The following is a 12,310-nucleotide window of genomic DNA, read 5'->3' on the forward strand; positions in this document are numbered from 1 at the left end:
TTTCTCGCCTTCTTCTAAGGGTATCCAAAATGGTTTTAAATTCAAAGACAGCACTAACGTGAAGTATATCTCAGATTTAAGTCCAATGAACGCCATCTAGGAAAGTAGTTCGATTATTGTTTTTAGATTTACGTCGGATATTACCCATAAAAGTTATTTATTTTTTTATTTATTTATTTTATTGGTGTTTTACGCCTTACTCAAGATTATTTCACTTATACGGCTGCGGCCAGCTTATGGTGAGAGGAAACCGGGCAGGACCCAGGGAAAACACCATAAAAGTGACTTCTATCGAAGATGAACCGTGGTGCGTGGAAAGAGTTGAGCTGACGATTATTTCCATTATGTTCTAATTTATAAGATGCATTGATCTCTATCAGCTAATACATTTTACTTTTTCTGAGTCGAGGAATAAAGGAAATATTTCTCGTACTTACACACAGAGAATACGCAATGGATATGGCGTTGTTAGTGGATTCGATGCCAGAGGTAACCCACGAGCCACCATGTATGATCTACTCAGCACATCCAAACACGCCGACCAGCCGTTATCTAAGATTGGAAACTGGACAAATCGCCATGGTATTTCACTGCACAAGCGATTCTTTCTCAACAAGTTTGTGGATTTTGGTGGACGGGAGATACCAATCACAGCGCTTGTGGTTTGTGTTATGACGTATTATAATTTTAGCATTAAGCTAATATAGCCATAGAATTTGTCAATTGGGCGCAGCAGTAATTAATACTCAATATGGCTTCATTAGTGGTATGAATGCACTCCGTGGAAAATCAGTTTGATCGTGGCATTACTTGTGTTATACAGCTGTGCTATACAGCTTGTCATGTCAGTTTGATCGTGGAATTACTTGTGTTATACAGCTGTGTTATACAGCTGTGTTATACAGCTGTGTTATACAGCTTGTCATGTCAGTTTGATCGTGGCATTACTTGTGTTATACAGCTGTGTTATACAGCTTGTCATGTCAGTTTGATCGTGGAATTACTTGTGTTATACAGCTTGTCATGTCAGTTTGATCGTGGCATTACTTGTGTTATACAGCTGTGTTATACAGTTTGTCATGTCAGTTTGATCGTGGCATTACTTGTGTTATACAGCTGTGTTATACAGCTTGTCATGTCAGTTTGATCGTGGAATTACTTGTGTTATACAGCTGTGTTATACAGTTTGTCATGTCAGTTTGATCGTGGCATTACTTGTGTTATACAGCTGTGTTATACAGCTTGTCATGTCAGTTTGATCGTGGTATTATTTGTGTTATACCTCTGTGTTATACAGCTTGTTATGTCAGTTTGATCGTGGTATTACTTGTTCAACAGCTGTGTTATACAGCTTGTCATGTCAGTTTGATCGTGGTATTACTTGTGTTATACAGCTGTGTTATACAGCTTGTCATGTCAGTTTGATCGTACTGTTGTACAGAGACCATATGAAACAGCAGCGGATTTAGTTCTTATCTGATACACTATTTCTACGCCATTGTTTTTAGACCTAGTGCAAACCTGAAGACTTCACTTCTGGTAAACCTGTTATTATGTCTTAAGACAGTCTGGAACAACCTGGTCCACGGCCTCATAAAGTAACAAAACAATGAACAGAAATCTGAAACAAATGACATGGACAAAATAACTTTTCTCTATTTATGTACATAAACTTCACTGTATATGGGTATTCTTATATTATTGTTATGATGTTTCAGCATAGTCCGTTTTATATGACTGAAATGAATGGAAATCGGTCAGTGCACATTGGGTTCTGCCTGGACATAGTAGATGAGTTGGCCAAAAGGCTGAATTTCAGGTAAGTCATTGCTTAATAGATATACAGTGTAATTTTGAGATATTTTAAAATGTGATACTTGGCTTAGGCCTAATCATTCCAGCGGATTCATATTCATTTGTGCAGACTTTCCCAGTCCGCTACGTGCTGATGTCAGAATATGATGATTTATTATATAGCTATAAATGTGATCCAATGAGATCAGACGGATGTGACCGTCCTGAGCCATATTGGATCCCGGACAGCCGTATTTTTTCATGCTGTACGATAGCAAAGGGAGGTAACTTTATATGCTAAAAGCATTGGGTGGGGGCGCTGCTGTGTTTACTCCTTTGCTCTCCACATTTCTGTAAACATTGACGAGGAAATGTAAACGGTGAAATAAATCGAAGGAACTCCCTACCAGCCGGCTGATTCTGTACGCGTACTTTTGTTTTTTGCTCGCGAGGTTTAAGTCATCGGAGAAGTTGAGCTATATAATAAATAGGTCATTGTGAAGTGTTTTGTACATTATTGATTGGCATTGTACTCCTTTGTTGGAAACCCGCATTGGATTTGTGCTCCTTAAAATACGGATCTTCAACACATTATGGACTCGTGCAGAAGGCTTACCACTCCATAATGTGCTAAGCACTTCACAATGACCTAATAATACCGTGAACATCTAATAATTTGTGCAATTGTGACCGGCTATTCAGCACTATTCCTCTAATTAAGGTGATCAAACCTTAGTGCCTACCTGTTACAGTTACCGAATTATCGAGCCCCCTGACAACCAGTACGGTGCCCTAGACGGACCACCTGGCAACGCTACCTGGAATGGCATGGTTGGCATGGTAACCAGAGGGGTAAGGATGGATTCACGTCATGACAGTGCTCATCTGTACTCTTTTGCAAGAAATTGGATATCTTATTTGGATTGGATATTGTGGGGTATAAATGTTAGTCCTATGTATCATTCTTTCTTGTTCTGTTACTTTCGTAATACCCTCTTCTACATTTGTTTCTAACTGTTTTGTAGGAGGTCTTCATGGCAGCTGGACCGTTCACGGTGACCGCTGAGAGAGCCACCGTCGTGGACTTTTCTAAATCCTACATGGAGATTAGTTCATCTATCATCAGCAGAAAAATTAACGCCGAGTCCGATAATTGGTATCAAGTCTTCAAACCGTTTCCAATAGAGGTATGGTCGTCCATAGCAGCGGCCGTGTTTGTTGTTGGATTTTCATGTGCCTTAGCCAATCGGTGCTCCCCCTCCCGGGCTGGAAAAGACAACCCCATCCTGTCTGTGTATGAAAAAAGCATATGGCAGAACATTTGGTCAGTCTATAGTTCTCTGGTTGATCAAGGTAGGTGAAGATGAAAATGTTGTGTAATGTTGTATGAACTTTTATATTCATTTCTATTAATGCAACCATTATTAGGTGTCCAAATAGAACAAATCTCATTTTTTATTTCCGCTTAAAAACCATTGCAAATAATTACCGTGTAAAGATATAGTGGAAACTAGATCAATGAAAAATCAGTGAGTTGAAATGAAGGAAATCTTCTTATAAAAGACACAGAGAAGCGAGAGGGCCAGTTTTTGGTTTTGCGGTAATCTCCTTTCCTTGTAATACGTGAGCTTTGTCAGAATACATGGCCTGTCTTCTACATCCCCTTTCTTTGCGTTTTCATCTGTGCCACTCTGATCTGTGCACTACAGGTCCAATCTACCACCCAGCCTCTGTGCCTGGCCGCTACATCATGGGCGTCTGGTTGGTTTTCTCCACCCTGGTGGTCTCTATGTATACGGCCGTGCTTGCTGCCTTCCTCACCGTCACGTCCACGCCACCCCACATCGGTAGCCTCTCTGATCTTGTCGCTCAGTCAGACGTCAAACCTTTACTGGCCGCCGGAAGTAACATGTACAGCCTTTTTAAGGTAATATTGTGTTCTGAATACACACGAGACGTTTTGTCCTTGCACTTTATGTTGGAAATTTGTAAATGACAAGAGGCGGTAAGGTGGAGCTTTTGTACATCGCTGCCACGGTCTGTGTCGATTTTTAGTATTCTTACTGGGACAGTGGTCATCAGATGCTATGACTGTGTAACCAAGAGTTGTTAGCGTACAAAGTAAAAGTGTAGAAATTACAGGCTACTGAGTCACTTTTCGTGTTTGTTATAGGATTCTAAAATCAGCACTTACAAACAAGTGTGGCAGAAATCCCGAGGAACGCCGGTTGTGGAGTTAGAGAAGGAGGCTGTAGAGTTGGTACGAACTGGTTCTTATGCCTTCATCTCGGACGCTATGGGTTTAGAATGGATAGCTTCAAGCTCGTGTGGACGTTTCGTTGTTGCAGAGGAGAGATTCAACAAGGGCTCCTACGCATTCATTCTGCCTAAAGGGTCCCCGTATCTGGACGCAATCAACTTCAAGTAGGTTTGATGTGGTTCATAGTCTTGTTGTGAGAAGATGTACTTATTACAGGTTCCAGCGTAAGACTTTGAAGATATTTCAAAAATTAGTTGAATACTAGTATATTCATGAAGATGGACGACGACTTAGATGTCTCCATATGCAGGTAACGAAGATATATTTGTTGTTTACTTTGACGATTGCTTTTTCTTATAGCATGATGAAGATTGTGGAGGCCGGTCTGATCGATGTTTGGTGGAAGAAGTGGACACACGATAAAGTAAGGTGCTCAAGCAGTTCCAGTTCAAGACAGAAGATGCTTGCACTCAACAAACTTGGGGGTGTCTTCCTCCTTTATATCGTCCTAGCCGCAGCAGCCATTTTGGTCTTTCTCTTTAGCGCATTGTGGGAAGGCGTCCTGAAAAGGAAGTTCATTTACGGTTAGAGCTTATATCTACCTCAAACTCTTACTGTCGGAAGTATCTCTGCCTCATAATTGAGATCAGTGTGTTTATCTTATAATTGGGATCGATGTCTCTACTTTATAGCTGGGATCAGTGTCTCTGCTTTAGAACTGGGATCAGTGTCTCTACCATACAAATGGCGTCAGTGTGTCTACCTTACAGTTGGAATCAGTGTCTACACTTTGCAATTGAGATAAGTGTCTACCACGTAATTGGAGTCATTGTCTCTAACGGTACCTTACGATTGGCCTTCGTCGTCAAATGACTGAAAAATTGTTAAGTACGACGTTAAGCCCTAAGTACTCACTCACTCACCTTACAATTGGCTTCAGTGTAGAATTCTAACCAAACTGAAAAAGATCGTCTTCATTTCCGTGGCCAAGATAGTTAATGATCCAGGAGCTTCTCACCAATAATTCGAGAAAAGTCATTTTGACATTAAGTAAAAAAAATAATGTCGAACGAGAGAGAACAAAAAATGATTTTTATTTGAATACTATACTTACATATAGACAGATATAAACAAAGGAAATAACATTAGCAACATACATGTAGCTACACAACGGATTATACAACAAACACCGAGAAACATGAAGAAAGTAAGGACAGGTCGGTGTAACTGCAAGACGTGGTTCCGCGGCTCCATGTATTTTTTAACTGTTCTGTATTCTCCTCAAATTGAAAAGCCTAATTGTCACATGGTGGTGACATCAGGACCCGGTATCACAAAGTAGGCCTATTTTTAGATTTAAGCCACAATTTCAAATGACTTTAAAAATTGTCATTTCTTACGTAACAAGGTCAAAATATGACTTGACTTCTGGATGAAGTTCAGCTAAAATAATGGAAAGGAACATACCAAGATTAAATCATTGAAATTTTGACTGTAAGTCTTAGACTGTAAGTCTAAGATCTCTTCCTGATCCCGAGGCCAGATGCTGAGATGAACATCCTCTTCTGATGCCATTGCATAAGGCATTTTATGATTATTGATAATCTCACTTTCTTACCGTGTAACTTGAATGACAGTAAATTATACAAACTAAAGATTTGTTATGAGAAAATCCTCTGATGCGTTTGTTTTATGCTACCCTGTATTCATTTGGCAAACTGTATAACAAAAATTCGACCCACTAACTATTCCCGCAGGCAGTAAGCTCCTGCACAATGAGGCAGAGAGTTCGAATCCAGCTCTTGACGCATGTTTTTTTGTCAGTCACAAAATATGGTTTGGCTTAAATTCTGAGCCTTGTGTTGAGGGTTAAAATTGGCTTTAAACTACAATTTTTCTAGTTCACCCAACGGTCATTCAGGAAATGAAATAATTTGCAGGCATGACGTCAACGCGGAGAACTGCCAAAATAGTTCTGCGAAGAAAAAACAGTTCGAACTGTGTGTATGCGTGTGTTGGTGGAAGGGGGTGGGGTGGTGGAGCAGTGTCGAAGGTAGTCTCTCAATTAAAGACTGTATGTTCATATTTTACGCCACATTGACGGAAAACACTGACGGGAAATATGCAGGTCATGGAGGCATAATTTTATGACATAAAATATGTTCCAAACATGACAATTAAAAAGAAAAATAAATAAAAAGTAAAAAATTGTTACAATTTTTGTATCTCCCGCATAACCATAATTTTCATTTTTTAGTCTAATGAATCGTTTGTTAGAGTTTTCCAAGGTTCGTGACGAGGGGTAGTAGATTATTCCTATCTACCCGTTTCCTCCACCCAGACTCTATATCCTCCACCCTGACTCTATATCCTCTACCCTGACCTATATTCTCCACCCTGACCTATATCCCTCACCCTGACCGTATATTTTCCACCCTAACTCTATATCCTCCACCCTGACCGTATATCCTCCACCCTGACCTATGTTCTCCACCCTGACCGTATATCCTCCACCCTGACCTATATTCTCCACCGTGACCTATATCCTCCACCCTGACACTATATCCTCCACCGTGACCTATATTCTCCACCGTGACCTATATTCTTCACCCTGATGGTATATCCACCACCCTAGCGGTATATTCTCCACCCTGACTCTATATCTTCCACTCTGATCGTATATCCTCCACCCTGGCTCTATATCCTCCACCCTGACCTATATTCTCCACCCTGACCTATATTCTCCACCGTGGCCGTATATTCTCCACCCTGACCGTATATCTTCCACCCTGACCGTATATCCTCCACCCTGACCTATATTCTCCACCCTGACCGTATATCCTCCACCCTGACCTATATTCTCCAGCAACCTGCGGATGGTCGTGTGTTTCCCCCGGGCTGTGCCCGGTTTCCACCCACGATAATGCTGGCCGCCGTCGTATAAGTGAAATATTCTTGAGTACGGCGTAAAACACCAATCAAATAAATAAATAAATAAACTATATTCTCCACCCTGATGGTATATCCACCACCCTAGCGGTATATCTTCCACCCTGACCGTATGTTCTCCACCCTGACCGTATATCCTCCGCCCTGACCGTATATCTGATTGACGTCATAAAACTAAATACATCTTGGGTAGGCCTACGGAGTTCAATTCCAATCAGATAAACTATAAATAGTTATTACCCGCAAAAAAATGAAACAGGTTTTAGTGAACCTAGGTACCAGGATGTCTGTGTCTTCAAAACTTGGTATAGTTACGTATTCCAAATAATGAAGTTTTGATTTTTAAAAATCAAGACGAGCTAGTTGAAAATGTATCATAAAACGGGGGGAGCATTTCAACAAGTGGCCGTATTTCGGCTGTAAGCCCTTTATTACATCTAGGCCTATTTATTATGCATTTCAATTTTTCTTTATGCAGTGCATTACCAGCAAGTATAATAAATCACATTTTGTCCCTTTTTATATATACAAACAATAATAATAATTTTCACCTATTACTTTCATACATATATATTTTAGAGTTAAAGGAATGACTAGGTGTATATATCTTTTGAGCAGATAGAAACACGCGCTGATTGGTCGGTTCAAAACAGTGGCGTTAGTACATTAGAAGAAATTTAATCATGAAAACTAATGATTAGGTAATGGATACTGGGTCATGCATTTCCTCAATACGATTTTTCGTGGTAAAATGACAACCAACTTTAATTATACTACCATAAATTGAAGGAGTTTATCACACTAATGTACATTAATTACTTAAGATAACAGGTAAAATACTGCCAATCTGGCGTAAAACAAAGCTGTCTGAAACTGAAGTCAGTCTTACATATGAACTATTTTCCAATTTTGTCATGAAAGTTTAAGACAACTCTTGTAATTAATATAAAAACTCCTCAGGCGTGTTTTAATGTTAACCTTGTGAAATGTTTTGAAATTAAGACCAAGTCTGATTCAACTGTAAGACAGTTTTGTGACCCTGGGGCCAGGCGTTCAACTTAGTCAGAGGCTTCACTAAGCTTCCCTTTGTGCGCTCTCCAAAATTAAAGGTAGAAAGAGTGCGAGAATTTGGCTTAGCCTTTGGTAAATTTATCATCGCTTGAAGGACTTGCGAAACTTACCTCCAAGGTTGAAAGAAATTACATTTTAAAGGGAAGTTGAATGTTAAATGAGGTTTCCCCTGAGGTTCGTATTACCATGGTGATATAATCATTCAGCAGACTAGTTAAATTTGAGTACAATTTGTCAAGCTGAATCATCATACAAAGTAGACAATCTCCTGAAGTACGTCAAAAGTAAAACATTCTCATCTTAGGTCGAATGTCTACATACACAACCATTGTCAAAGTTCAGTATGTGTAGTTAAGGTTCTTACATCTACACAAAGTTTCTGCCCTTCTCTCCAGCTGGTAGTTGGCCCACATCAACCCACGTGATATTCACTGCGTCCAGAGGGTCCAATCTGCTTTTTTTCGAATGCGAACAGCCGCCATGTGCAATAATTTGGGGAGAGGGTCGCTGTCCGTTTATGTTTATATCAGCAGAGTTGCGTCCCTGTGTCCATCTTGTATCGTGTCCATCTCCAATAAGCAGAGGCACAGCAAAGTTGAGGGAGAGAAGACGTTTAAGACTAGAGTTTTGAGAATACAAACTTGTACCATTCTTCAGATCCGCAAAGACAAAATTGCCATGACAAGAATGCTAATTAAAATGAAAATATCACATTTCCTTGAAGTTTGAGAACATCTGTTTTGGGTAGGCCGGAAGTGATAGTTGACCTCAAAGTCATTTGTCCTTTCACCGGTGAAAGATTTTATCCAATCATTAATAGTTTCCTCCAGTATTACCATTGGAACTCGGCCATGCTTCAGTACTTGATCATGGAATTCCTTAATGTCAAATTGGTTCCCTAAAAAAAAAACAAAATAAAACAGAAAGTAGATAAAAGTTGACTGTTTGTTTTCATTCTGTTCAGATAAAATAAAGCTGAAATACAAACTAAGGTTCTTCATATAGACAATTAAAAACTATGCGTAAAAATACTTTTATTTATTTTTTCAGATTTTTACAGAGTGCTGAAAGGCATTCCAAAACTTGAATACTATCGTGTGCTTTTATGGGCAACGCCGACGGTATATAGGAACTTTGACGTCACATCACCATTTTCCCCTAATGTTCACCATAAGGAAGGAATTTTTGGGAACATTATTTCAGTTATATTTTACTCATGGTACTCATCAGTGTCGTGATTAGAGTTTGGAAAACTTTACGTGACGTCAGAGTTCCTGAACACTGATAGTATGGTTCGTAGAGCTCACCTTAGAATTCAAATGTTTGGACGCTTTTAACTCTTTTCACAAAAATGTAAAAAAATAAATGAAAGTATATTTATGCTCTAGTTTTAAGTGGTCTATTTAGTGATACCTACTTTGATTTTGTAGGTGTTTTCCTTTCATTTAAAGCATACAGGTGCATCTTTCAGAAAAAGCGATGAACACATCTATTACCGTCCGATCTATGATTTCAAGGATTTCACAGGGAAAAGCTTTGGGGTGCTTTTCTGTCAACATTAGTAGGTTAAAACACTGAAATATAGTTAGTATTGTGTTTCAGTGCGTTTTTTGTTAAAGATTACCACCCGATAAACGTGAGAAAAGAAACTCGTGTATAACTATGTTTAAACACAAATGATATACACACTCTAAAGTATCTGTCCAAGAAAAAAAAAACAGTGCACTGGGGGGAAATGGGCCGTCTCATGTCTCAGCAATTCAACATCTGTGTCACACGGGACCACGTAAATTCTCAGATGAAGTATTGACTTGAAGGTCAGGCTGCTGCACGAGAAAAGCTTTTCCAAAAACGCAAAATATTAAAATCTTACTCGGTGTGCAGCCTGGATTTGCGGCAACATCTGAACTGTTATCAGCAATCCAGGCGAAGTAAATTGTCTTCAGCAATGATGTTAGGAGGCGTGTATGTAGACTTAAGTCAGATTATGGCCTCGTTCCTAAACATATATATTCTTTTACCATATTAACATAATTATAGACGTACAGCATAGAGAGTCAAACCACAGCTGCGACGACAGTGTGATAGCTGGCAAACGATCCCACTTGGGGGGGGGGGGAGGGGGCGTGTATTTTGGTGCTATGGGCGTGTATTTTGCTACTTTTGAAACTTTTACATGAACAGTTAAAATAAGATAAAACCCTAACTGAGGTGAATTGACAAGATACGTCATTTCATCAGATACGTCTGAGCATTTGCCAACTATCAAACTGCTCTCGTTTTACGCCGATGCTGTAAGCCATATGTTATATTTCTAATTACCAAAAATCATACCTAGTTCCGTTTCGGCTTTTCGTCTTAGTTCCTTGATCTTCATCTCCCCGAGCTTGTAGGCGACTGACTGAGCTGGCCAAGTGATATAACGGTCAACCTCGATCTGGATCTGCTTGATCGGGAAGATTGTGTGGTTAGCGATGTAGTCTATGGCACGTTGTCGAGTCCAGCTGCACGTGAAGAAAAAGACGAGATGAAAACACAATGCAGCTAAAAACCTTGGTCCGTATTTATTAGGCAACTTAAGACTAAGTCCTAAACTGCAAGGGCTAAAGAGCCAAACTGAGAACAAGGAAGAACTTAAACTATGATTGGTACACTGTCCTATAAGAAAGAATCAGTGTTGGACTTTTAAACGTCCTCGAGCAAAATACTTTAATTACAGGTATATTTGAATTTCGGATTTAAGTCTAAAGATGTGATAAGTATGGCCGAAGGCTGCAGAATCACGAACTTGTCTTAGACTTAAGTCAGATTATGGCCTCATTCCTGAACATATATATTCTTTTTCCATATTAATATAATTATAGGCGTACAGCATAGAGAGTAAAACCAGAGCAGCAACGACAGTGTGATAGCTGGCAAACGATCCCACTTAACCGGTGAAATACGGTCTGTTTATCTCAGCCAGGTTTTTATTCTAACTGCTCATGTAAATGCGTAAATAGTAACAAATTACACATCCCCTAGCACCATGGCTGATGTTAATTGCAATTTATTAGACGTCAGTGGTCTAGAATTACTCAAACTGCTGTGTTGTCATCACATTAAAAAAACAATCACCTTAAAATAATGCAAATGGAATACTGTAGAATGTCATGGGAGCCAAAACCAACTTAGTACTAAGATGAATATTTGCCAAATAAGTCACAATTTCAGCGCAATAAGCTAGGACTACGTCTGACATAGGTTTAAAAAAGCGTCGTGATCTTGGGTCCTGAACTTATTTCACCTCTTCAGTCATCGCACTATAGATATTGTATAAGTTTCACCTCACGTTAGGACGTTAGGACACGTGAGTAATTCTGGACAATTGATGCCGAAAGAACTGCAACTAACAGTTTTAGCTAATTCATAGCTAAGTCGTACTCGCTACCAAAATTGCCTTTCGTAAGACCACAAGCTCTACACATTGATATGTTGTACATTTATATTATTACAAGGAAAATGCAGTTGGAATACTTTTTCTAATCCATTATTTTAAACTCCCGAATCCTGGTTTCTACACCTACAACTCTTTGCCTCGGATGACGTCATAATTATTCAAAAACAAGTGGCATGCTGGACAATAGGCTGGAAGAGTAATTTGTTTTACAATATGTGCACCGACATGCGGTTAGAACAAACAGCGGTTAGAAGAAGTGTCTTATTCTCCTTACAGAAAAATCGCAAATAATTTTTGCACTCTTTCATCTCAACCTTAAGTAATTTTATCTTTAAGCTCTTTACCCATGTTTTGCCCGGGAAATTGAAGCCGCCTAAATAAGGGGTATAACCACACATCTACTCACCCGAAAGCATGAATACCAGTATCCACTACAAGTCGACAGGCCCTGAAGATCTCCGACATGTAGCGGCCGTATCTGAAGCGGGATTGAGTGGCTGGGTTATTGTTTATATGGTTGACTATCTAACGCAGTGAACGAAGGGTATTACCAACTATTATTGACTATTGATTTATTGTTTAAATGGCAGACCAACTTAACAAATGTGCAAAAGGCTTAATCAGTGATACACGTTGAGTGAATTACTGATTTACCAAACAGGTTAACACCGATTTTATCATTCAGTGGTTGATTCTAATTTCATCATCCAAAAGTTGATTTTAATTTCATCATCCAAAAGTTGATTTTAATTTAAACAACCAATGGTTGATTTTAATTTTATCATCCATTAATTGAT

At 39.3% G+C, this 12,310-nt stretch overlaps 1 protein-coding gene across 1 annotated transcript in view; it reads right to left on the reverse strand.

The window, feature by feature from the left end:
• Window positions 1-8,541: 8,541 nt before the first annotated feature.
• The window catches only part of LOC135479285 (uncharacterized), a 38,003-nt gene continuing 34,234 nt past the window's right edge, over window positions 8,542-12,310 (reverse strand). The window contains exons 16-18 of the mRNA XM_064759105.1: window positions 11,920-11,991; window positions 10,409-10,578; window positions 8,542-8,972 (exon numbers count right to left, since the gene is read on the reverse strand). Coding sequence (XP_064615175.1) covers window positions 8,728-8,972; window positions 10,409-10,578; window positions 11,920-11,991 — 487 coding nt within the window. The 3' untranslated portion in view covers window positions 8,542-8,727. The remainder of the gene's footprint in view (window positions 8,973-10,408; window positions 10,579-11,919; window positions 11,992-12,310) is intronic.

Source organism: Liolophura sinensis, chromosome 12, assembly GCF_032854445.1.
Source record: "Liolophura sinensis isolate JHLJ2023 chromosome 12, CUHK_Ljap_v2, whole genome shotgun sequence".
NCBI classification, from domain to species: Eukaryota; Metazoa; Mollusca; class Polyplacophora; order Chitonida; family Chitonidae; genus Liolophura; species Liolophura sinensis.